Raw genomic sequence first — 26,990 nt, 5'->3', positions numbered from 1 at the left:
CTTTCTTGAAAGCCAACTGGCAATATATAACAGTCTTAAAAGTTTGTATATATTTTGAGGGCTCATTTTCACTTCTAAGCATCCAACCAAGGGAATAACCAGGTAAGAGTACAAAGATGAATGTATGCATATTCAAATTAACTTTATAATTGTTAACTAAAACATCTAACTTTAGGAGAGGTAGTTTCATGCAATACTTACTAACTTGGCAAGTGATTTATTTTGGCAAGTGATTTATTTTATCTTTAATTTTTTGAAATTAATTTCTATTTTTTTCTACAATGAATACGAATTACTTAACAAAGTGGCTATGTTACTTTACTTATTTCTTTTGCACATGTACCCATGTCTCTGAATCACTAATATCTTTAGTTTATTCTGAAAAATCATCAACCCATAAACCTACTTAATTCCTTAGCTACTATAATTGTTATTAAAATGTGGTAAAGGTGGGTATGTTCTCCCTAAAGAGATTTCAATTGAGGGGAAAAAAAAAACTTACTGAGATAAAACAATTACAGAAACACCTAATAATATGTCCTATGTCCTCAGAGTTTCCAAAAGTTGCTTCTTATTTTAAATGATGAAGAGCCAGAGAAACAAGGTACTGCAGCAAACACTTTTAATAAGAATACAAAATTCACACCAGAGGCACATTCTGGGGAATGTAAATGAACTATCACAAGTAGTAATTCTGCTGGAAGAATAAAATAAGGCTCTCAGGAGTACAAATATACAGGAGGGAATGATTTAAAATAGGTTTATGATTTACAATCACATTACATTGTATTAAGCACTGAAAACAGGCATATTATTTAAAAAGCCAGCTAAAAGGCATTTGAACATATATAACAAATCTTACAGTCCACAAGTTCATATATAACAGTAATTTTAAGTACTTCATTTCAACACAAAAGAACAGGTGAAGGAATACCTCTCAAAATATTAATTTATGTCTATGACAAAAATCAAGAAAACTTATACTGAAAAAGGATTACATTACTGATTGAACCACACAGTGGACAGGCCAACCACATGAACACAAAACCAACAGTGCTGAGCAACTAAACTAGCGCTGGCCTTTCCAGTCCCCCTTGTTCTTACCACCACTCTGCCCCATACTGCCTTTCCATTACTCATGAAAAAACTCCTGTCTCCCCATTCCATAAAAGGAATGAAGAAAAACCAAATAGTGTATTCAAAAGTTGATTTCACCTTAAACCCTAAATGTGGTTTAATGCGTACAAAGAAACCCAACATTTATACACAGTGCTCCTTTCCAAGGAAGGAACAGACAGGTCAAACATTATCTGAAAGGGGTTTCCTTATGGATTCTGTACATTGGTTGAATGAGAATTACTGTATTTGAGAAGGCACATATCTGTGATTTAAGGCTTAAACGGTATTGTTACATATGGAAGTCAATGAAAGCTGTCTAGGAATTCACTTCTGTCAAAATAGATTTTACCCCAAAACTAGCTTTCTGAGCACATATTTCTACCTTAGAAACCATCAAGAATTTCTATTCCCAAGTCCACCTGTCAAAAAATTTTTTTTTCTTAAGCAGGTTTCATCATGAATCAAAAGACTGCTAACATAACCACCCTCTGACTTTGGATGATGCATATTCATAAGCTCAAAAGCCTCATAGAAATTAGTGTGATTCCTGCATCTTAAAAAAAGAAAAAAAAAAAGTCTAAACAAAAGTACAATGGTACAGATTCATTTTTTAAAAGATATTTGCCAAAACTCCACAAGCTAATCAGTCATTCATTAGAGCGGCTGCCAGCCTATCGTGGATGCTGTAGGAACATCAAATAATTTTACTCTGCAAAATAGTCTCTTCTTTCTTTAAGACAATACATGAAAATGAATCTCTTAAAGATGTTTAATATATTCATATATAAAATATCTGATGTTGATACAAATCATGTAAACCTCCCTTTGGAAAAGTTACAACTGGCCCTCATTCCCAGGACCAAAATCCTTGAATTTTGATCCGGTCAGTGCAAAGCTATATTAGATGTTTTCAAACTACAGAAATAGCCATCAACCCTTACAATACAAAAGGACTTCTCAAAAAGAAAAATTACTGTGTTCAGATTATAGAAATTAGGTTTTCATTAAAACCGCCCACCTTCCCATCAAATTTAACAGTTCAATTGTTAAGGTATGAAAAAGGGAAAAATTAAAGCTGTTTGTGTGAGAATCTCTACAATGGTTGTCACCGTCTCTCTTCTCCCAACTGTGCTTCATTCTTATTAGGTTTGTTTAGAAATAGAACCATGTGACTTTCCTTTTTTTGTTTGTTTTTTTGTTTCCAGGAGTGATTTTACTGTTCTTCAAGCCAAGATGGGGCATCCACTCCAGGCGTTTTCAACTTGATGTGGAACTGTTTAAGGGTCTGTTCAAGCTGCTTCTGGTTCCCAGCAAAGTAGGCGGCGATGGCATTGTGGAAAAGGACCAGCTGGTTGTGCAATACTTTCACCTGTGAACAGGGCAGAGCACAAGAACACGCATTAACACCAATGACAACGAACTGTCTCACATATCTCTCTCCCCAGGAAAAGCTGTTTTAATAATGCAAAGTAGTTCACATATACCTACTGTACACTGTCTTGCAGGGTCTGAGCCTTTGATGACTTTTAATTTCCCTACAGGGGACAGATCAGTTTCAGAAGCTAAATATGTACAGGCATACCTTGTTTTATTATGGGCAGCTTTACTGAACTTTACAGATGTTGCGTATTTTACAAACTGAAAGCAAGACCCTCCACCAGCAAAAAGATTACGACCTGCTTTATTACAGTGGTGTGTAACTGAACCTGCATTATCTCCAAGGCATGCCTGCACTCTGTTAGCCATTTTCAAACATTGTTGAGGGCTTTAATTAAAAAATATCATTAAACACCCTTTCAAACTAAGGATATTCAAAATCAAATACTGAACAGGAAAAATTATATACAAATTACTAATGACATACACTCTATACCAAGTATAGACATCAAAGGATGGTGAACCTCAACGTAGAGACACTTATTAAGGAAACAGGACAATCACAGGAAAAGCAGGTTTCTGGATGGCAATTTAGGAGATGAGTGAAGTATCCTATTACAGTGGACTATTACAATGGCCCCAGAGAATCACTCCTCTCAAAATCCACACCCCTGGGGACTGTTCTACAAGGTATTAAAAAGAAAAGCCACAGGCCCAAGATGGCTGTCACTTATGCTAGATGCAAAACCTAACCTACCTGCAGTTTCAGCCTCTCCCAGGATGGAATTTTAAACCAATCAGCCAGGAATTTCCTGATCCACACCAGTGAGGTGTTCTGCCTAATAAGACCCCTGCCTTTCCCTAAAGGTAAGTGTCCTTGCCAGAAATAATCTACTCTTTATTAGTTCTAAACTCTGTCTACAAAATCCTTCCATTTTGTACAATCCACTTGAATGGCCTCCTAGTTACTAGATGGGATGCTGCTCAGTTCATGAATACATAGTAAAGCCCATTAGATCTCCAAATTTAGTGTGTGTTTTTTAACAAATAAAAGTAAGCTTGGCCATGTAACGTTAGAAAAGGAGGCCTGAGAAGCAAGTGCTTGCCCTGCTGGGGGTGAAAGCCCATAGGAGAGGAGTGTGTGTGTGCCAATCTTAGTTGTACCACTTTCTAGTGTCTTTGTGACACAGGCACAGGTTACTTCTAACTTCATTGGCCAAGGTCTTTATCCGTTTATCAGGGATGCCATTACCAGCGGAATCTGCTGTGCTGTTGTAAGGGTTAAATGAAATGGGATACTACCCAGCACACTGTCTGACACAGAATAGTACTCATTCAATTGCAGTGAAATCCAAGGTTACCTATTTGACAGTCAAATCTTTAATCAACACTGACTTTTCTTAGTGAAACAAAATTTCACTTATTTAGAACCCACTGATTTGGAATTTGTAAGAAGATTGTAATACTGTGGTTTATAATAAGGAAAATATAATTGATCTTCATCCTCACTCTGGGAAAATAGCTCCTAAAACCTTTGTAATTTCCTAAAGGATAAGAGGATGGGAACATCTTTTGTTATAATACTTGGTCTCTTGGTGTACATCTGAAACAGTTCCAGAGCTAAAAGGAGTATTTTTTGTTGTTGTTCATAATGAGCCCTTTCAACCATACTCCACTTTATGATAATGAGATTGGTGGCAACCAAACCTCATCCTGTGGTTCTCTAGGGACTTTCCAAAAATCTCATCATCATAAAGTGGGGTATGGTGAGAGGGGCTACAGGCTGAACTAATTACCAATGGACAATGCCTTAATCAATCAGACCTATGTAATGAAACCCCACAAAACCCCCTAAAGTACGGGGTTTGGAGGGCTTCTGGGCTGATGAACGTGCCCATGTGCCATGAGGGCAGCATGCTCTCCACGCGCTGCGGACAGCAGCTCTATGCTCAGGACCTTCCCAAACCCCGCCTTATGTACTAGTATCTCTTCATCTGGCTCTTCATCTGTAGCCTTTAATATTTGTAATAAACAGGGAATCTAGTAGGAAAACTGTCTTCCTGAGTTCTGTGAGCCACTCTAGCAAGTGATTGAATCCAAGGAGGGGTTGTGAGAACCCTTGATTTATAGCCAGTCCATCAGAAAAACAAGTGAAAACCTGGACTTTCAATTGGTGTCTGAAGGTGGTGATGGTGGTGGGGTCCACAGTGTCAGAACTGAATTGAATTGTAGGACACCCAGCCGGTGTCGAGAATCAGTCAATGTGGGAAAAAGCCCACTCATGTGGTGTCCCAAGTGTGTGAGAAGTGTTGTATGAAAGAAGAAATATGAGTTCTTTCTTTTTCAAAGATAGAAATCGATCAGTTTACCTCAACACAATAAAAAAAAGGCCAGATATGGAGGAGGGAAAGGTGGATATGAAGAGCTCAGTTTCAGATGCCTTCCAGGGAACACCCAGGGAAATGCTAACTAGGTAGCTGTATTTTTGAAACTGAATGAGTTCAGGATAGCAGTCCAGAATGGAAATGTGAATTGGAAGTCAATATAGTACTTCAATATACAGATGATATGCAAACCCATGTGACTAGATAAGCTCATCAAGAGAGTGTATAGACAAAAAGAGATCCAAGGACTGAGTCATGAAAAGTGAACCTTGACCTTTACACCTCACTACATCTCCAGAATTTAAATTGAAATGGATTAAAGGCCTAAATGTCAAAGCTAAAACCCAGCCCTAGCTGGTCTGGCTCAGTGGATAGGGCATTGGCTCATGGACTGAAGGGTCCTGGGTTCAATTTCAGTCAAGGGCACTGTACCTTGATTGCAGGCTCAATCCCCAGCCCAGGCCAGGCGTGTGCAGGAGGCAACTAATCAATGTGTCTCTCTCACACTGATGTTTCTCTCTCTGTGTGTGTCTCCCCTTCCTCCCCGCCGCCACTTCCTTCTACTCTCTCTAAGAATCAATGGAAAAGTATCCTCAGGTGAGGATTAACAACAACAAAAAAGCTAAAAACCTATAAAACTTCTAGAAAAACACATAGAAGAAAATCTTAACGATCTTGGGTTTGGCAAAGATTTTAACCCTTTGCGGTCCAACGTTATTTTTGGAATTCAAACAGTCTGGTCCAAATAAATTGACGAGATTGAATGTTGAACTTTTTAATGTTCTTATTGCTTGATGTTGGACCTGCTCCTAGTGCCAGGTCTGTCGAGTCAGCCTCGAGGTTGGACCGAAAAGGGTTAAAATAGTACACACAAAGCATCCTATCTAATAAAAGGGTAATATGCAAATTAGCCATCACTCCATCACAAATATGGCAGCACCCAGTCCTCTCAGCCCCCCTGGAGTCCCCCAGTCCTGGGGGGGCGGCCGCTGAGAGTGGGCTGTGTGAGAGGCCTGGCAGAATGTTTGCTTTGTCGCCATAGCGACGAGGCAAGCATTCCACCCTAGGCACATAGGGCCTCTGGGCAGCAGGCACGGAGTGGCTGGGGGGGAGGCAAACACTTGCATCGTCACCCTGGTGATGAGGCAAGCATTCCACGCCTGGCCACGGAGGGCCTCTGGGAGATTGGGCACAAAACGCTTATGTCGTTGTAGGCTGGGCTGAGGGGACCCCCCGCCCCGATGCATGAATTTCATGCACCAGGCCTCTAGTAAATTATAAAAGAAAGACATTAATAAATTGGACTTCATCAAAATTAAAATATTTTTCTCTTCAAAAGACATTTATAAAAATAAAAAGGCAAGCCACATATTGAAAGACAATATTTGCAAAATATGCATAAGACAAAGAATCTGATACTACAATATATAAAGAATTCTTATAATTAAATAAGACAATAAACAATAAAATGGGGAAAAGATCTCTGTGTGTGTGTGTGGGTGGGTGGGGGGGAGAACAATGGTGCTTGGAAAACTGGTTACTCACTCACTACCTGGAGAGAAAACTGGATTCCTAATTCACATGATATAAATAAAATATAAATAAACCAGCTCCAGGTGGATATGGAATTGTGAAAAACAAAAAAATCTAAAACTTTTAGAAAAATCTTACAACCTTGGGTTTGAAAAGATTTCTTAAATAGGATGCAAAAGGCACTAACAAATAAAAGATTGATAACTTAAACTAGTTTAAGGTCTTCTGTTTGTTAACAACTATTGTAGAGAGTAAAATCACAAGTCATAAATGGTATAAGATATATATATATATAACACATAAACAAAAAAGGATTAGTACAAAAATACATGAAGAACTCCTACAAATCAATTAAAAAACAAACAAAAAAACAACTCCAAACAACCCAACAGAAATATGGGCAAAGGCATGAATTGGTATTTTATATTGGAAGAAATATATGTGGTCAATAAATAATGAGGGAAATAAAAATGAAGAACACACAAAAGAATACCATTTTATTCACTTTGGAGAGACTGTGGCTCAAAGGGAACTGGGTACATTACTGGTGGAATGTAAATTGGTACATCCACGTTAGAAAACAATTTGGCTTTATTTTAGAAAGCTGAACACTCACAATGCCTTATGAGGAAAGGTCAGGAATATTCATAGCAGGCACAGAACAATACAAATGTCCTTTAACAGTAGAATGAAAAAAATGTAAGGTAAGAGGGGGGTAAGGAAATAGGTTAGGGAAGGAATCCTGTATAATAAAGAGATAATATGCAAATTAACCCTCATGCCCTCACAAGATGGCTGCCTACGACCAAGCTGGCAGGGGGGTTAGTGAGGGATGACCAAACGACTGAACAAGCAGGCTGCGTGGGGTGACCAGGCCGGCAGAGGGGGGGGGGGAGTTGGGGGTGACCAGGCCGGCAGGGGGGCAGTAAGAGGCGACCAGGCCGGTGGGGGGGAAGTTAGGGGCTACCGGGCCGGCGGGGGTGGGGGTGTAGTTGGGGGTGACCAGGCTGGCGGGGGGGGGGGCAGTGAGGGGCAACTAGGCTGGCAGGGGGGAATTTGGGGGCGACCAGGCCGGCAGGGGGGACAGTAAAGGGTGACAGTAAAGGGCAGTTGGGGGTGACCTGGCCAGCAACGGGGGGCAGTTAGTGGCAACCAGGCAGGTGAGCGATTAGGAGACAGTGGTCCAGGATTGTGAGAGGGATGTCTGATAGGGCCTAAACTAGCAGTTGGACATCCCCCCAAGCAGTCCTGGATTTCAGAGGGTGCAGGCTGGGCTGAGGGAACGCCCCCCACCCACCCCCCCACCCCCCCGCACGAATTTCGTGCACCAGGCCTTTAGTAGGAAGATAATAACATTATTGGTAATGTTCTAGTTCTTGGATTGAAAGGTGGGGTCACAGATGTTTATTATGTTTTATAACTTAAATATGCATTACATTTATTATTTTGTATGTCTAGCAAATGTTATTTTTTAAAAAGACAAAGACCTTGACTGGGTGGATCAGCTGGTTCGAGTGTCATTCTGAGCGTCAAAAGGCTGCAGGTTCAATTCCCAGTCAGGGCACATATCTAGGTTGCTGGTTGGATCCCTGGTGGGGTGAGTAAAGGAGGCAAATATTCTATGTTTCTCTCTCACATTGATGTGTGTTTTTTTTTTCTCTCTCTTTACCTTCTTATGTCTCTAAAAATCAATCCTCAGGTGAGGATTAAAAAAACAAAGATAAAGGGAAAAAAAACACAGGAAAATAATGAAGCTTTATGACTCATTTCAGATATAGGATCAAAAATAGACTATAAATGAGTTAACAGATCTAAAAGTGAAACTAAATTTAAAGGTTTCATATACCCTTTCCAGATTCTAATTCTTTCTGTTGCCATAAATCAATTCCGTTTACCATCAAGACATTCACCTTTTCTTGTAGTGTCTGAAGTAATGAACCTCAGGGAATATAAAAAAAACTCATATCAGTCCCTAAAATACAATGTTACAATGCTCATGAACTGATATGTGATGCATCTTGAATTTTTGCAAACCACACTTAAAATTTCCTTCTCTATAATGACATTTTCTAGATCAGGAACAAAGCAAATTTATTACAAATAAACCATTTATTAACTTGTACTTTCCTCTGTCCATTAGTTAAATAAACCTTTTCTTTGTCTGCAGAGACTCTTGTTAGCTGAAGAAGAAAGTTAAGATAGCTAAGAGAGAATAAAAGATCTGGGAAAATGGGGCTCCATTCCCATTTTCCCCCAAGTTTACTATGTGAACTCTCTTCTCACTTGCATAATGAAGAAACTGAATTAAAAAATTTATGGTTCCTTTCTACCAACATTTTCTGAGAAAAGTAATTGCTTTTTAAATAGAGGTATTCCTATATCTGGAAATTCAAAAGAAAAACATTACATTATTCCTATTTATTTTCAAGGACAGAAACTAACTCCTCTTTTAGAGATATATTAAATTCAACCGAGAGTTTATCAGTTTATGAACCAGCCCATTAATTAACTTTCTTCCCTATTTAGAGGTATTTTTTAAAGGCTTTCACATTAGTAGCCTACCTGCATCACAAAGTAATTTTTGAACTTGCTCTACTATCATCTGGGCCTTTCCTGTTTTCCAATTTTGGATGATCCTTGGCTCCTGGAATTATAGAGCAATTCAGGAGCCTCTGTCCATTTAATGTGGAATTTAAATGTTCAGAAACAGAGTCTACTCAATTACTTTATTGCTCTTTGGGTCACAAAATAATGTTGCCTTTAATTTTAATCCCCATGTTCTAGAATTAGAGGAGACAATAAAAGTAGAGTACAGGATTGGTTCATTACTGGATTTCCAGAGAGCTGTTCTAACAGTCTAGAAAGTTAACCAAAGAGAAAGTGGGAAGGGCATCAGTCAATCTTTAGCTAACCCTACAAATGTCAACACAAGTCAGGTTCCCTGCTCCCTAGAGTAGCTGACAAACCCAACATGGAGAAACACCTCTTTGTGTAGCCAAGGAAGCATTTATTAACAAAGGCTCAAATGGGGTGCATTAGCTGTGTTTAAAATGCCCCCCTACCCCCAATGAAACTTAATTCATGGGAAACCAAGGAAAGAGGGTGCTTTTTGGACTGACTTCTAGTTTTCACAACAAAATGATATAATACCTGTTTTTCCAAAAACATTCCCCCAGTAATTGTGAGAAGGTTGATGTGTAGAGCCTTTAGAAGTATACATACACTTCAGAGCAGCTCCCTTGAATAAGAGAGCCTTTGGGGCTTTGCAGCTTTTCAGTGATAATTATGGAAAGAAAGCATACAATTTCATTGTCACTTTACTCTCAGAAGCTATTTTATACCAAAACAGATTACTTATCTCATTTTCCTACTAGCAATGATTATGTGTTATCCTAGTACAAGTTTTAGTTTTAGCAGTATGTCTTCAAAATCAGATACAAATTTAAATAAGAATGGTATTGACTGTTTTATCCAATCAACCACTACTAAATAAAAAATAAAGGGAAATTAAAATAAACTAATAAACCAAATTTCAATGTGAACATACTTTCTAAATGAAATCAATTAAAAATATTTTCTGGCTATCTTTGATGAATTAATTTACATTATGACACATATTCACATAATGTCTTCAATGCAATTCAGATTGATATGCTATAATTGATCCTCAGAATGTGTTGGTTATTAAACAAATATAAATCATTACCAATTAAAGGGAAGAATTAAATAATATTAGAGAAGCAGTTACCATACAATTTTAAAGATAACAATTTTACAATCATGGTAATAACTGTGCTGTTGTCACTATATATAAGGTATTTTAGCAAGACTTAAAAGTATTATTTTAAGTTATTCGCTTATCAGGTTTGCTTTACTAGGCTGTTTGGTCTTATAAAGGTCAATCTAAGAAAGACTCTGTTTCTCAAACAGAACTGGCTTAAAGTGAGGTGGGGGAAAGGTCAAACCTGCTTTTGGGAGAAGGGCCAAAACGCCAAAACCTTTGAGAAAATATTTTAGGGTCATTACACTTTTAAAATTTACTTCTATATTTATACTATAAGATTATGAGAAGTGATCAGCATAGAGAATCAAAGAAACAGCCAAGTATTTTGATAGACTATTGTTTGATATGGTGGGGGACACTAACTTTTGTGAGGCACTTTGTATGTGACAGATAATATGTTACCCTTACATCTATTTTGTCCGGTCTTTTATTCTCTCCATGTGATGGTTAAAAAAAGCAGACTCAGAAGGTTAAGTAACTTGCCTAAGGTTAGAGAGCTAGGAAGCAGATGTGCTGGCCTTTGGGAAACTCAGGAATGTCTATTCCAAGACTGGCCCGTGTTCTTTCACCTCTTCTTACATGCCTCTATTCCTAAGGCAATACACATTTTGGAAAGCTTTTCAACAAAGTTGGAAACAAACAAAGATAGGCCAGAACACTTAAAAGAAGGGTAGAAATGTAGAAAAGACATTTTAACCTTCCTAATTTTGTCTCTGGCCCTGAAGTTGCATTTAAACATCCTCAGGACAAGGATCTCACACAAGGGTTGGAGCAGATGAAAGAAATAAAAGTGAATTCTTTCTAACATTATGAAGATTAACTAGAGACCTGGTGCACGAAAATTTGTGCATAGGAGGGGGGCGGTCCCTTAGCCCGTCCTGCCCCCTCTCACAGTCCAGGAGCCCTCAGGGGATGTCCTGATGGCCCATAGGGAGCGGGCCTAAGCTGCAGTCTGGCCTCCCTCTGCAGGAGGTGACCAGGCCGATCAGGGGAAGGCGCCGCCCCATCACACTGCTGTTGCTGCCGCTGCCAGCCGCTGCAGCTGCCTGCCCTCGGCACTCGCAGCTACCGCGGCTTTGTCTGGAAGGACGTCCGGCTGTCTGGTCTAATTAGCATATTATGCTTTTATTATTATAGATGCCATATTAAACTTCCATATGATCTTTCATAATTATAGAGCAGGAAAAATCTATAATGAACTATTTGTTATTGTATGTTAGAAAAGATTTAAAGTGGTTATAAGGATAAATAAAATACAACAGAAAAGCAGAAATTTCAAATAGGAGCAAAAGAAGATAGTAATAACAATTCCAGGCAGAAACAGGATGATGACAAATTTGATAAACTTTCAAAACCTAACATAGAAATACACTAAATCACTGTGAACTCAATTACAAAGAACTTTCATAGAGATCTGCCAAACAATGAGCAACCAGATCAGACATAAGCAAAACAACTATAGCAACATCTGGTGAATGACCTAAAATATAGCACACAATACTTTAATTGTTAAAGGGCAAAACAAACTTCAACACTGACTACTAAGGCAGAGACAAGCTGCAGTTTAAAATAGAAACTGGGTAAGAGAAATTTAAGAGCAGGACTGATAGATGATGCCAAGTAGATTACACTGAAAACTTTCTCCTGCCCACACAGCATGTATCAATAGAAGATAAATACTATTTACAAAGTTACTGACTGAAAAACCTGAAGAGAAGTATTACTTTGTAGGCATCAAAACCATAAAAATGAACTTTTATTTATAAATCAAATTTATAATACATACATTCTTATCAGAGATGCTGAAGTAAATAAGAAAAAGAGGCAAATTACAATTAAAAATTATGTTATATTTATAATTGTTATAATTCTTCAAATTAATTATTGGCTCTCCAAATAATTTGATTAAATAGGGGTTTATATTACATGTACAACAATATTGGGGTAATAGCTGTGAGGAAAGATGGAACAAAGTCATTCTTTAGTAAGATGTCTCCAACCACTAATATAAAAGTATTAACTCCTCTCTTTACTCCCAACTATCTAAAAATGTGTAATTATTTGCTTTCTCTGCCATCACTGATCTTTTTTTCAGTAAGAGACCAGAAGAGTAGCAAACAGGAAAGTATATCTGTCTCGGTTTTTTATTAGGTTTGTGATTTTATTACTTTGCAATAGATTTGGAAATGCCTGTCCTGTCAAAGCAACTACCAGGTGAGAAAGAGACACAATCAAAAATAAGGGCGTGGGCACTGGGAAGGGAGTGAGGGAAGAAAGACAAATATGAACTACAAGTGGAGGTGGGAGAACATATTTTACTTTTCAGACTCACTAGGACAGGTTTCAACAAATCACTGACAAGCAGGTTAAAAAAAGCATCCTACAAGGGAAAGAAGGGCAGTTCTCTTTTGAAAAGGTAACTGATGAAACATAATCTGTAAACTCCAGTAACACTAGGTAACACAATTGTGGTAGTGTCTTATAAATCTTTATCCAATGGTATAGTAAAATCCTTAATGCACAGGTTCCTTTTGCCTTAGCAAAACTTTCTATTGCCTTTCTGTTCTGTGGTCTACAGTGTTAGCTCCCTCCCCTTCCTCCTTCTTTCTAGGACAGTGATGGCGAACCTATTTTTTTTTTTGGTTGATTTTTCTTTGTTAAAAGGCATTTAAATATATAAAATAAATATCAAAAATACAAGTATTTGTTTTACTATGTTTGCAAATATAAAACAATTTCTATATGTGACATGGCACCAGAGTTAAGTTAGGGTTTTTCAAAATGCTGACACACCGAGCTCAAAAGGTCCGCCATCACTGTTCTAGGAGATCCAAGTATAGGTGACCAATATGGCTTCTGTTATCTCCCATCTTCTTCCTCTGCTATTTTAAGAACCTTCCGTGGAGCAGCATCATAGCTTCATTTCACTTAACTAAAAGTAGGGCTGTGGAGTCAAACGGATCTAGATTTGGTCTGGCTGTGAGACTTTGGGCAAGTTACTTAACTTCTCTGAATCTCAGCGTTGTCATCTATACACTAGTATATGAGCATCTAGATCACAGATCGGCTAGACATATATAGATGACATATATAATACTTTTAGAGAGCTTCCTCCATGTACACATTATTCAAAGATTAGTGTCTATCAATTCATTTACTGTAAGGGAATGCTCTACAGATGCATCCATGGAGCTTACATCCAATGGGAAAAAACAGACTAGCAGGCATTCACAGCACAGTATGATATTGCTTTAAATGGAGAAGGCCCTGGCACTATAGTAAAACATCGGTGCCAGAGGAAATATTAAGTAATATAAATCACTTAAGTTAGCATCTGAGCAACTAGTTCAAAATTAACTTAGCTACAGAAGAGTACTCAAGAAACTGGGTTATTTCCTTTCATCAATTAGGTGACCCTGTTCTCAACGGTCTTTGGACAATAGGCAACAAGGACTTACAGTTAAACCAAAGGTCTACTCACACTCATCTTCACATTCCAAAATAGTTTTCCTTCGTAGTTACGGTTTTCTGTATTATTCCTTGGAAAACTAACTTTTTAAGATTAAGAATCCCATCTCTTGTATAACATACAACATTCTGACCCTATGCACCTAACAACTATTTATAAACTTAAATAGAAAAGCTTTATTAAAATTTATGACAAAGCCATTTTTTTTCTTAAGAAAACCCTTAATAGTAATACTATGCCCTGCTTTAAAATGAGAACAGAAAATTTAACAAAGTTTACAAATCATTTAAACATATAATCAGAGTTTCTTCAAGAATTTTTTTTTCTGGTCTTTACCCACCAATGCTCATTCTTGTATGGTACTGCTTAAATCATACTGCCACCTAACCTACTAACAGGGACTTCCAGCCCACACTAATGTTTTTCTTCATCAAATTCTGTATTTCTTCTTTTTTATGCTTAACTCAGCATTTTGTGTATAACAAATTTTACTAAATGTTCTCCATTAGACTGTAAGTTGCTTGTCAGCAGGGAATTTGTCACAATACCTTTATACATTATTTTTTAAGATTAGGCATTATAATAGTCCAAAACAAGCACTTTAAAAAACATATTGAGCCCTAGCTGGTTTGGCTCCGCATCGGCCTGCAGACTGAAGGGTCCTGGGTTTGATTCCAGTCAAGGGCACATGCCTGGGTTGCGGAACAATCCCCAGTAGGGGGCATGCAGGAGGGAGCAGATCAATGGTTCTCTCTCATCACTGATGTTTCTATCTCTCTCTCTCTGTCCCTTCCTCTCTGAAATCAATAAAAACATATTAAAAAAAACATATTGAGTTTTGGAAAAGTATCTTTTGAAAACTTAAAGACAGAAATAACAGAAAATCAAAATATTATAAGGTTTAAGAGTAATAAAGGAGAAACCTAGTTATCAAATGATTTTTTTTAAAAAAGAAAATGGTTTCTTTCTTTTCTTTTTTAAAATATATTTTTATTGATTTCAGAGAGGAAGGGAGAGGGAGAGAGAGATAGAAACATCAAGAGAGAATCATTAATCAGCTGCCTTGAGCCCCCAATCTGGGCATGTGCCCTGACCAGGAATCGAACCATGATCTCCTGTGACCTCCTGATTCATAGGTCGATGCTCAAACCCTGAGCCACACTAGTTAGGCTCAAATAATTTTTTTTAATCTAACAAAGCAAAGTGTAGATGAGTCATGGAAGGAATATATATGTATAGTTAACACAAAAAATGCTGAGTCATTACTTAGAGGACTTTAAGGAAAAGGTTAAAAAGAACAATGCAAAGTCAAATTCTTAAACACTGATAATGTCAAGATTTTATTCAGAAATACTAATTAAAGGTTTTACTTTAAGTAAATTGAAGAGACTCTAATTACTAAGAACTAAAAAAAAAAAAAAAGATGTGCAGTAATGCCACTGTCACCAAAACCAATACTGATTATTAGTGGTATGTTCAAAGTATTATAATGGTTACTTAAAAATTCAACTGTATTACAAAACCCGACAACCTTGACTTGGGTGATACCCAAGGTTGGCAAATAAATGGAATGTGGATCTGAGCAGTACACATGTATCAACCATGTTTAGAGCAGACACATCACAGCAGTAATGGTTAAGAATTAAATTTTCTTTTTTCGTGCTAATCCTCACCAGATATTTTTTTCATTGATTTTTCTTTTTTCTTTTCTTTAGAGAGTGGAAGGGAGGGAAAGAGGGAGGGAGGAACACTGATGTGAGAAACACACATAGATTGGTTGCCTTCCACATGTATCTCCACTACTGGGACTGGGGATCAAACCTGCAACCCAGGTACATGCCCTTGACTGGGAATTGCACCTGCCAGGGCAAAAATTAAAATTTTTTGAATGAATCCTATTCACTCAAAGTGAAAGGACCAAATAATGCCCTCTCCTCTGATGGATACAACAAAAATGAAACCCAAATCTACCCTTCAAATGAGTTAATCACTTCTGACCAAGTCACAAAACACAAGTACCTTATAATTGCCAAAAAAAGAAAAAAAGGAACCAAGTCAATTCTATAAAATTAGCCATTCATAATTAGAAAGCTATCTCTCATGGAAGGCTTTTACATCTTGCCTACAAAATACCTCTCCTTCATAAAACTACAGGCTGGAATCAGCACAACAGAGACAGACTACATGGATTAGTTAGACAGGCATGGTCTCTCTCCTGCATACACTGGTTGATGATTGTAAATTACCAAAATGATTTTGTATAACTATGGCTTGGATGATGCCAATTTCAAAACCAACCCATAACTCACAATTCTTTTTGGTTGCATGGTTTATATAAAGATAGCTAATTTCTGCCTGTTTTCTAAAGAGAGAAAGGAGACAATGCAAACCACTGGCAAATTTTTCATTCTCTACGTGGTTTTAGAAAAATTTTAAAAAGGGCCTGCAAGCCAAACCACTAAGAGCAGCAAACATGATATCATACGTGAAAATATTTTCTGACATAAATGAAAGGTACTATATCACACCATTTTGAATCTGTCACTTAAGAATGGAGGAACTCATGTCCTAGCAAGTTAACTGTTTTTCTGTTCTCTCCAACACATAATTAATCATTTGATTTTAAAGCTAAGAGGAAAATTATAGGTTATGTAAATAAATATTAGACTATGTTTGAAAACAGAAATAGTCTCGTTTGAAAAAAGATAAGGCATATTATTGAAAAAACAAAAAATTCCAGCTGGTTTTATTTTTCTTTCTTTTTAGAGTTAAATCTTTTTTAAAAATATATTTTATTGATATTTTACAGAGAGGAAGGGAGAGGGATAGAGAGTTAGAAGCATCGATGAGAGAGAAACATCGATCAGCTGCCTCCTGCACACCTCCTACTGGGGATGTGCCTGCAACTACGGTACATGCCCTTGGCCGGAATCAAACCTGGGACCTTTTAGTCCGCAGGCTGACGCATTATCCACTGAGTCAAACCGGTTAGGGCTAGAGTTAAATCTTATTATCTGAATCTGCAGGATCAAAATTTAAAGGATATATGTCTCATTTTCACTCCTGTCTCCAACTATTCTGTTCCCCTTATAGGTAACCAATTTTATTTAGTTAATTCTTCCAGTTTTTTGTTATGCTAGTACAAGAATAAATAATTACATATTCTTATTTTCTCCCTTTCTTACACAAAAGGTATTGTACAGTATACACTGCTTTGCACCTTGCTCTTCTCAGTTAATAGTATGTTCTGAGGTGCTTTCTATCAATAGCACTTCTATTCTTTTTTTAAACAGCTGCCAGGTCTAAATGAACCAGTTCATTCAACTAGTCCTTTCCTGCTGAACTGCTGGGTTATCATCTTTTGATAGTACAGGTGATGCTGCAATGAATAACCTTGTACATATGTCATTTCTTTCTTGTATAGGCCCTACCTATCAGTGGCTGCTTCATCCACAGCTCCTCTCCCCAGTCTTTAGGCAGGGGCTCACTGACCATCAGCTGGTTTTTGTATACTAGTTCAAGCATGTCAAGCTCGTGGCTAGCGGGCTGCAAGTTTGACATGCTTGCTTTAGTTCTTCTTCTTAAAATCCCCTTCCCCCACGCATCTTTATTTAACTCCTTTCCATCCGTTTGGATCTAAGCCCCAATGTTTTCCTCCAGCTAGCCTTCCACAATCCCCCACACCAATCCAACTCCCCTTTGCATATTCACATGACCCTTCTATTAGATTGTATTTATGTATTTGGCTAATGCCTATTTCTCTTGACTATAAGCTCTATGATGGCAAGACCATTATATTCTGCTACCTAACTCAGTGACTGGCACATAAAAAGCAATCGGTGACTATCTGCTGAATAAAGAAATAAAATGTCAAAGATGCCAATTATATACATCAATTTGTTCTCAGTATTTTACATGTATTTGTTCTAGCTTTAAAGTAATTATTTCTTGAAACCTTCAGTTCACTCCATTTCTACTACCATCACCCTGTTCCAAGCTCCTATCTTTTCCTCTAAACTACTATATTTCCCCTTATGTTCTACTAAAATCTATGCTCCATATTTCAGTCCTATCATTTACCAAGAATTCTTTCATTAGCTTCCCACTGATATTAAAATTAACTTTTCCTTAACGTGGTCTATAAGACCTGCATGGTTTGGCCCTTGCTTACTTCCCAGTTTTCTCTGTGCTCTAGTCATATTCATTCTGTGAACATATCACCTCTGTGTATCCCCCACCCACCCCAAAGGGCTGTAACACAAGCTGTTCTTTCCGCTGAGACACTCTGCTTCTCACTATACCTGGTTAATGTTCAACATTCTTCCTCAAGGAAGCTTGCCCTGACCACTCTTAACTGACTATGTACCTCTACTTGAAAGCACTAGTCACAGCCAAAATTATGTATATATTTGATCAATGTATTTTTTACTATCCTACAAGCTTTTTAAGGGTAGAATTTGTTTATACTTTGCTCATTGGGTATCACCAATATTCAGAACACTTCCTGGTGAGGCGAGACTACAGTTTTGCCACCCCCAAATATGCCATCTGGGATGTTGTTTTTAGGCTGGTTATTAAGAAACAAAAGACTAGAAAGAAACTTTGGCCCTCCCCTCCCCCTTACCTGCCTAAATAAATGCAGATAGAAAACCCTGCTTAAAGGAAGGGAGCATCACCTTAACATCACAATATAAACAGTGGCAGCCTGTTTGTTAGATTTCCCTCTGTGTCCCACTATTTCTGGGTAGTCCAGGTAAAAATTTGTTTTCCACATGTTTTTGCTCCTTCTCATCTAGTTGTAAAATGCCCATTTTCCCCTTGAAATCCCAGACCCTTGCTCCCCTTCTCCTTTGGCCAAATGGCCTGCCTATAAACCTCAACTGCCCAATGTCCTTGAGTCCCATATTCTTATGACATCCCCCACACAGATCTGTAATAAATTTCAGACATTTCCTCCTGTTAATCTGTTTCATGTTAATTTGATTATTAGGCCAGCCAGAAGAACTTAGAAGGTGGGAGGAAATTATATTTACCTGGACTTTGGCACACAGTATATATTTGAAAAAAAGGTTTGTTAAATGAATGGAAAAAAAGGACAAAAACAACATGAAATTATATCAAAGTAGAGGCCCAGTGCATGAAATTCATGCACGGGCAGGGTCCCTAGCAGCTGCCACATATACCCCTACCGGGAATTGAAATCGCAATCTGGGTACGTGCCCTGACTGGGATTGAACACGACACTCCTTGGTATACGGGATGACACTCTAACTGAGCCACAACAGCCAGGTCTCAAAGAGAACTTTTAGTAAGTAAAGAATTTGCCCTCTAAGTTTTTCCAAACATTTACAGCATGTTTTTACAAAAATGTACTAGGCTTTGAATATTTCCTATTACAGCCACTGAGTCATATACAGTTGTATAGTTGTCTCATATTACAGGAATATGTTTACTTTGTTCCAGGTGTTTTTAATTTTCTGTGTATTCTCCTGCCTCACCACTTTAGTTCATTAGAGTTTTCTCTGAAAGTTAAATTCATAATAAGGTACATATAAAATAAGTCTGTTATATATTTTTTAAAAATCCTAATATACAGGAATATTGCTGTATTCTGATTATATATAAAACGTGATATGAGGAAAAAGTTTTTCATCAACCTAAGAATCAGGATGATTTTTGAGAAAATTTTTTTATTTTATTTTATTTTAAATTAAGTTAACTGTATAAATCAGATATATGTCCAGGATGGATTCCAAGTCTGGTTCATCATTTTTGCCCCTCGTCATCCTTTAAGTCACTGAAATATAATAAATGAAAAAAACAACAACACTGCATGTAATGATTATAGCTAAGTAACTGACATTACTTTAAAGAGTATATTTTATCCTTCTTAAAATAAGAATATAATAAAATTAATGGATACTTACTTTTTATTTATATCCTAAAATAGATTTGTTAAATCTGTGACAGGGTTTTCTTTTTATCCTAATAAATTAACAACCCTGAAAAGAGATTTACTGCCCCAGAGTTAAATTATGATCATCTTAAGGAAAACATTCATCTTAAATTACTTTTTTCATGTTCTACGTGATTCCAAGCCATATAAAAAGTTGTTTTAAAAAAATAAACATGGCTTGCTCACAATAATCTGCATGCTTTTCTCTAACTTTTTGTTTCCTCTTTCCACGCAAACAGTACACACTGCAGACAATAGCAGCATTTCTGAAAGAGTGAGCTTTGCCCTCACTAAAGCAGTGTGGTAATGAGGATTCACCCTTCTATCCCATTTACTTCCATCTCTCTCACTGGCCTTCAGTGAACCTCTAATTCTGGGAAGAAATGCAAACACGCATTTGCTCAATGACTACTACACATTTAACACCATTGCTAGGCATCAAGAGCACTGTAAAAGAAGGCATGGTACCTATTCTCACAAAGGCTACAGAGAAACAGAAATGCCCATTTTTTTCTCTTTAACTTATGTTTTGTTTTGAACCTTGAAAGGAGCAATCAAAGGTAAAGAAACTGTGTCAATCCACAAGACAGCTCGAGTTACATTACTTAAAGGTCTAGAAAAAGAGGAATATTGATAAAAAGAGAAACACTAGAAGAGCCTAATTAATTTTGTCCTTAACTCAGTGGTGTTTAGTAAATAAGGAAGAGACTATCAAGAGATTAATAAGGGTTGTTTAGGTTAAAGAAAGAGAGTACAGATTGTAAATAGTAGAAGAATTCAATGTTTTCCATTAAGGATAAAACTATTTCTAAAAACAGAAATCTATGAAAAATATAGGTATGTGCACATATTACTCAGTATTAATGCATGCACATACACAGGAATGTTTGTATTTTACATACCTACTCCCTTTGTTTTGCCAGGGAAGGAAGGTTAGACTAACTGTATATAAATACCTTAATTTTCTAAAATATAGCTATGAATTTGCCTCTTAATCCTTCTGAAAAAAATGTTAAAAAGTTTTAAGAACAAAACAAGCCAAAACATTCTCACAATGTTGGGCCACTAAAATCTATTACAATAGTTATAGGAATGGTTCTTAGTACTTTTCTCAATGACTATTTGCTTTCTACTTTATGCATATTCTGGGTGTTTGGTTACTTGGCATCTCATTTCAGAAGAGAAGTGTTGCTATGGGAAGACACTCCAATAGCCATGATATGAGAATCAAAAGAGAGCCCCTACAGCCTCCTCCACAAAGCTGCAAAAACAGCTTTTAAAAAAAGCAGTAACCTTTAGGACATCAAATTGCAAAATAGCACATTCACGGATGTTTCAGATAACTTTTGTTTAAAAAAATTCAACATACAATATTTTAAAAATATAAAGTTTGTTTAAATTCATGTGCTAAGTAGATTACCTGACAAATGATTTTAAAAGAGATATTAAGGTACAAATTCGGCTGTAGTGTAACAAAAGAACAAAACCCAGATTTGAGGTATTCAAACTGCCAAGAAAGCAGGCAGGGATGATAGTTCTTCAGCCTAAAGGCTTGTTTTCTCCTCCCTTTGCCAGAGCTATAATAATAAAAGGGTAAAAGTTGCTCAAACAATAACAAAAATAAAAGTTTTCTCATGGACCTGTCTTCATCAAAATTATAGTTTTGAAGAATTAAATAAAAAAGATAAAAATATCAGAGCTTATTTATAGGTTTTATTTTAGACGGTCGATTACTGAGTTCACATTGAAACTTAGCTTGATAACAACTATGGAAAGCCAAAAACAAAGACTGTCTCTAGGCTACCCAAGAACATAAAATCCTTGAGAATAAAGCCAATTTTATTTTCTTGTTTTATATTAAGAAAGGTCAAAAGAGATGTGACAATGACATTATTTTCAAAGCAATGACTTCCAAACCTTTATCTCTGAAGCTCTGGCCCTGCTTATCCCAACTCTAAACCCACATCATTAACTTCCTACCATTGTTTCCACTTGACTATCTTGTCATCATCTCAAACTAAACACAGGGTTAAATAGAACAATTTCCCAACCCTCCTCCTCCACAATCCTCAAGCCAAACCAGCTTCCTATGTTGATTTCCCAATCCCTGTCATGCAGTCTTTTTTAAATTAAAAAAAAAACCCACAAAACATTTATTGATTTTTAGAGAGAGAAGCATCAATTTTTGTACGATTTTTTTTGTTTAATTGATTTCAGAGAAGGGAGAGGGAGAGAGAGAGAGAGAAACATCAACGATGAGAGAGAATCATTTATCAGCGCACACCCCCGACTGGGGATCGAGCCCACAAACCAAGCATGTGCCCTTGACTGGAATCAAACCTGGGACCTTTCAGTCCGCAGGCTGACACTCTATCCACTGAGCCAAACCAGCTGGGGCTGCTGCACTTCTTAATGTATTCACTGGTTGCTTCTTGTATGTGCCCTGACTGGGGATCAAACCCGAAACCTTGGTGTATCGGAACAACACTAACCTACTGAGCTTCTTGGCCAGAGGCTGGCATGCAGTCTTGAAGTCACTGTATTCTTGCCTTTCTGCAGCTATTGCAGTGAAGGCTGTTATGAGGATTAAGTGATAGAATATATGTAAAATGCACAGCAACTGATAAAAAGTGCCTTCCCTGATTCATGTCTAAATCTGGGACCTACTGTCAAGTTTCAAAAATAGTTACAGTAAGAGAAGTAGCAGTAAATGGCCATTGTCTATCCACGTGCAATCTGCTCATTTTTACTTACTCTGGCAAAATTTATATAAGTATAGCTCATTTAAAGGTACTGATTTTTTCAAAATAACTTTCCCTCCTTTTCTTTTTTAGAGAAAAGAATGGAGAGGGAGAGAGAGAGAGAAACATCTATGTGAGAGTGAAACATAAATTAATTGCCTCCTGCACCCACCCTGACTGGGGATCAAACCTGCAACCTGGATATGTGCCCTGACTGGAAATAGAACTTGAAACCATTTGGTGTATGGGGCAACGTTCCAACCAACTGAGCCACACCGGCCAGGGACTTTTCCTCCTTTTAATAAAGGCAACACAACCTTTAATAGAAATTGTCTAAAGTACTAAAAAATGTATAGAAAATAAAAATTACCCATAATTTCACTATCCAGAGAATAGCATACAGTACCATTAGATCCCAACGGAATGCAATTATCATTTTATAAATTTTCTAAAATCATTTTCTCTATTTGCAAAAATCCTGAACCCCCAAATACTTTCCCTTCAAATTAGCTTTGGGTAGAGCCCATAACATTCTAGCATACTTCATTTAGCATTACATTGCCTAGTGTTGATCCATTATAGGGCAGTCTGTCGAAATATTTTCATATTTAAAATATACATCTATATCTAAGTATTGATATAGTCCTATCCATAAAAATAGCATACAGCATAACTGACACATAAGGATAGATATATGAAAGACTAATATGATGCCATCTACATGCTCACAATCAGCACTGTGTTCTTGTTTGAATGATGCCAGGCAAAATGTCTGATAACTCTGCTGAAGTTTTCTTTACTTTCATTATAATGTTTTCACATGAATTATTTTTCACCCATTGAAGCTAAAAAGGGGGAGTGGCGGTGCTGGACTTGGTAGGTCTCAAGGAAATGTATCATTCTGCAGCTTTTATGGTAACCAGAAGAGTTTCTAAGGAAATACTAAAGCCAAGAAAAAGATATCAACAGACAATTCAAACTGAAGAATAATTTTAAGAGAGTACCTGGAAGAAAGCAGAGTTAAAGGCCTATCATGGCTTCAGAAGATGTGCATAGGAAGGGACCACAAATGTGCAATGGTAAGACCCCCTCGCCATGGAACTGAGCTACTACACCTATTGACTCTCTTACTTCCAGAACTACAGCTCGCTCACAAAATTGAGTATGCATGTAATGGAAGACATGTTAAAATGGGAACCTATTCTTTACTTAAACCAAAACTAAGGAGCATAATATATGAATCCATCTTCAAGCCTACAGTAAGTAGGTACATCTCAGCTTTCACTATCCTAGTCCTCGGATGTGTTCATGTTACATGAAAATAACGTGATTTCTTGGCTAATTTCATCTAGATTATGCCAAATGCAGCTCTATGCTGGACTTTCTAGTCATTCCTCATTTACCAGTTACTGCACAGAATACTCTTCCTTTCCTGAAATCTGCACCTACCATTAATAAAAAGGTTTTAAAACATCCAGAGCAGAATCTGTCATTATATAACTTTTTTTTGCCAATTGTTAGACATGAAAGACTAGGACAGTAGAGTTGATGGTGACTTTTACAACAGAAAGATAAATATATTTTGGATACTTCTAAAAACTCAAACACTGATTACAGGTGAAATTCCATTTTGCAACTGTAATGAAAGAGAGTTAACAAAAACAAAAAACTTTCTATTTATTGCTCTTTAGGGTGACTTTTAAAAGTTCACAGAAAGATCTCAAAAAGTAAAGAATAAGTTCACCTTATTTTCTTCTAGAAATTTCAACTTGATAGAAACATCATTGCGCATTTTATCATATTTTTCCTTATGTGCTTGGAACAGATGCTGTGACTGCTCGATCTTTGGCAGAGTGTTTGCATCACGTGGTCCAAGATTCAGTTCTTCCAAATCAGTGCGATATGCATCATATTCAATCCTAGAAAAAAGAGAATAAGTGAAGCACATTACAAAACAGAGTGAAATAGGTTCAAGAAGTGAGCTAGAAGTACATTACAGTCTCATATTATGCCTTAATAGATAATAATTTTCATATATACTTTATACCTTATGCTTTTAAAATGATGTATTTCTTTAATACAAAAAACTATTAATATAAGCATGGCGGGAAACAAAATTCTACTCATCTCAGAGTAGAATTAAGCTGCCCCTTAATCTCGTTAACTATCCCTCCCAAAGTACAGTATTAACTGACAAGTAAAATTTCTAAAATGTGAAAACCAGTTTGAAAAAGACAGACGTCAAAATCTAATGCTAACAAGAACAAGAGTAGTAATCTGGTTAATACTGATAAGGCAAAGCAGGTGAGGATGGACTTTAGAATGAGATACTTAAAATGAACCAATAAAAGGAAGTTAAACTGAGGGTCAGCAGTCCTTAAAGTACAGTTTATGTCAGCAATGCACAACAGAACTATAGCGCGAGCTGCATATGTAACTTAAAGTTTTCTAGTAGTCACATTAAAGCAACAAAAATTAATTTCACATGTTTTTTAATAATACATTTTATAAAAAAATCCAAAACATTATCACTGCAACATGTAATCAATGTAAAAAACTGTTAATAAACTATTTTACTTTTGGGGGGATACTGAGTCTTTGAAATCCATCATGTATTTTACACTCCCATCACCACTCAATTCAGGCTGGCCACATTTCAAGGGCTCAGCAGACACACATGGCTAGTGGCTACCATATAAGACAGCACAACTCCAGATGGATTTCTATAACATTAGTATTCAGAATGTGACACAGTATCTATCAAAGAGCATTTACCACCTTGTGTTCCCTGAGATGTACCCCCTAATAGTCTCCCACAACTAACTGAAATAGTTACCTCACCCACTATCACTCCATGATCCCATAAGCACCTCATAATACCTCAAACACAGCACCTGTGAAAGTATAATACTATCTTGTTTATTAAACAGTGACTTATCCAGCAGTCATAATTACTCAGTACTCAGCCAAGAAGAAAGTGACCTCTAATTTAGTCAAAGTCAGCACCACACAACTTATGCCCTAAAAATAATGCTCTTTATTCAAATCTCTCAAGTACAAGTCACAGTTCCTTTTCTGAGAATTATGAACATTTTAAATGTCAAAATATATTGTATATAAGACTTGAGAAAGAATGTACTGAATCTAATTTATTCTTCACTTGTACTGAATTGAACAAACTTGATCTTTCAGGGCCAAATAATCATTCATTCATTCACTGAAACATTGATTCATTCAACAAATATTAAGTGAGCACATTCTATGTTCCAGGCACTGTGCTAGAAAGTAGAGCTATAAAAATCATCAGATAGTTTATCTTTGAGAAGCTTACAGTCAGTGGTTCTCAACCTTCTGGCCCTTTAAATACAGTTCTTCATGTTGTGACCCAACCATAAAATTATTTTCGTTGCTACTTCATAACTGTAATGTTGCTACTGTTATGAATCATAATGTAAATATCTTGATATGCAGGATGGTCTTAGGCAACCCCTGTGAAAGGGTCGTTTGACTGCCAAAGGGGTCGCGACCCACAGGTTGAGAATCGCTGGTCTAGAGGGAGAGAAGTTCTTAAACAACTACAACAAAATGAGATGACGGAAACTGCCAGAAGAGAGGATAAAAGAGAGTGGAAATCAAGAGGAAGAAATACATAATTAGATATTTGAAAGGCATCTCAGAGTAGAATTAAAACACTAAAATAAAATTTTAGAGGATGGTAAAAGCTTAAAAGGTAGATTGGGGCAGGGAAATTGGTAGAACTTTCCAGGAAGAGAATACTATGGACAACGGTGTATTTTTATCTGTTGTACGGTACCATGAAACATTTGGAAAGTAATTCAGTATGTTAGAACCTGACATTGGACCACATAATGGAAGGAGTCAAAGTAAAACAGGTAGACAAACCTGAGATTAAGCAGGGCTTAAAGGCCATGCTAAAGGGATCAGGTTTAATCCATAGGACAAGGGATGGGAAGCCACAGAAAGAACATGTGCAATTTGTTCAGGACAGAAAGATGATTACAGTAGTAGTGTAAGGAATGGAAGATGAGCTGGAGTTGAAGATTAAGAAATCAGAAATAAGGAAACCAATTATAAGATTACGGGCAAAAGAAAAATGAGTCACTGAATCAGGACAATGGCACTGGAGCTAAGGAGGAGACAGATACTACATTTTTAGGAGGCACTGACTGTAACAAGTTGGTTAAATTCCATGGGTTCTATATAGCCAACTGGATGACCACTCTATCCTTCCCTGGCTCTAACGTCTTCAGCTACTTTATCTCTTGCTGCTTCATATATATAAAGTAGTCAGGATTCCAGGTATTAACTAATATCTTTGCTTATTATTATGGCCAAATTAGAAGAAAAATAACTAGAAGCAAACATACTAAAAAAACTACAAAAATAAAAGAGAAAAAAGTAAAACAAAAATAAATAGTAATATGTGGTGGCTTAATGTGAAGACAAATATCCTTCAATTGCCTTGAATCACAATTTTGAAACAATAGTGATTAATTTAAGCATAATCAAAGTTATAATGCTGACCTTACATCCAGAGTTTGCAGATGGTATCAAAGTAAAACTTTCCATAAGGGCTTCTTTAACAGTGCTCATTACAACCAGAAAG

The 26,990-nt window shown here is 36.9% G+C and overlaps 1 protein-coding gene across 6 annotated transcripts in view; it reads right to left on the bottom strand.

Moving 5' to 3' along the window:
• Positions 1–605: 605 nt before the first annotated feature.
• The window catches only part of ARFIP1 (ADP ribosylation factor interacting protein 1), an 84,816-nt gene continuing 58,431 nt past the window's right edge, over positions 606–26,990 (bottom strand). For 5 of the 6 annotated variants that reach the window (XM_036312211.1, XM_036312206.1, XM_036312209.1 and 2 more), the window contains 2 exons: positions 24,108–24,282; positions 606–2,488 (listed from right to left, as the gene is read on the bottom strand). In XM_036312211.1, the coding sequence (XP_036168104.1) occupies positions 2,333–2,488; positions 24,108–24,282 (331 nt within the window). In that variant the 3' untranslated portion in view covers positions 606–2,332. Of the gene's footprint in view, positions 2,489–19,336; positions 19,464–24,107; positions 24,283–26,990 lie in introns of those variants that run through there. The other variant, XM_036312208.1, reaches the window with a different exon arrangement.

This window comes from Myotis myotis, unplaced genomic scaffold (genome assembly GCF_014108235.1).
Source record: "Myotis myotis isolate mMyoMyo1 unplaced genomic scaffold, mMyoMyo1.p scaffold_m19_p_6, whole genome shotgun sequence".
In the NCBI taxonomy this organism is placed as follows: Eukaryota; Metazoa; Chordata; class Mammalia; order Chiroptera; family Vespertilionidae; genus Myotis; species Myotis myotis.
The sequence above is the reverse complement of the archived record's forward strand: the minus strand, read 5'-3'. Positions and strand labels throughout refer to the sequence as shown.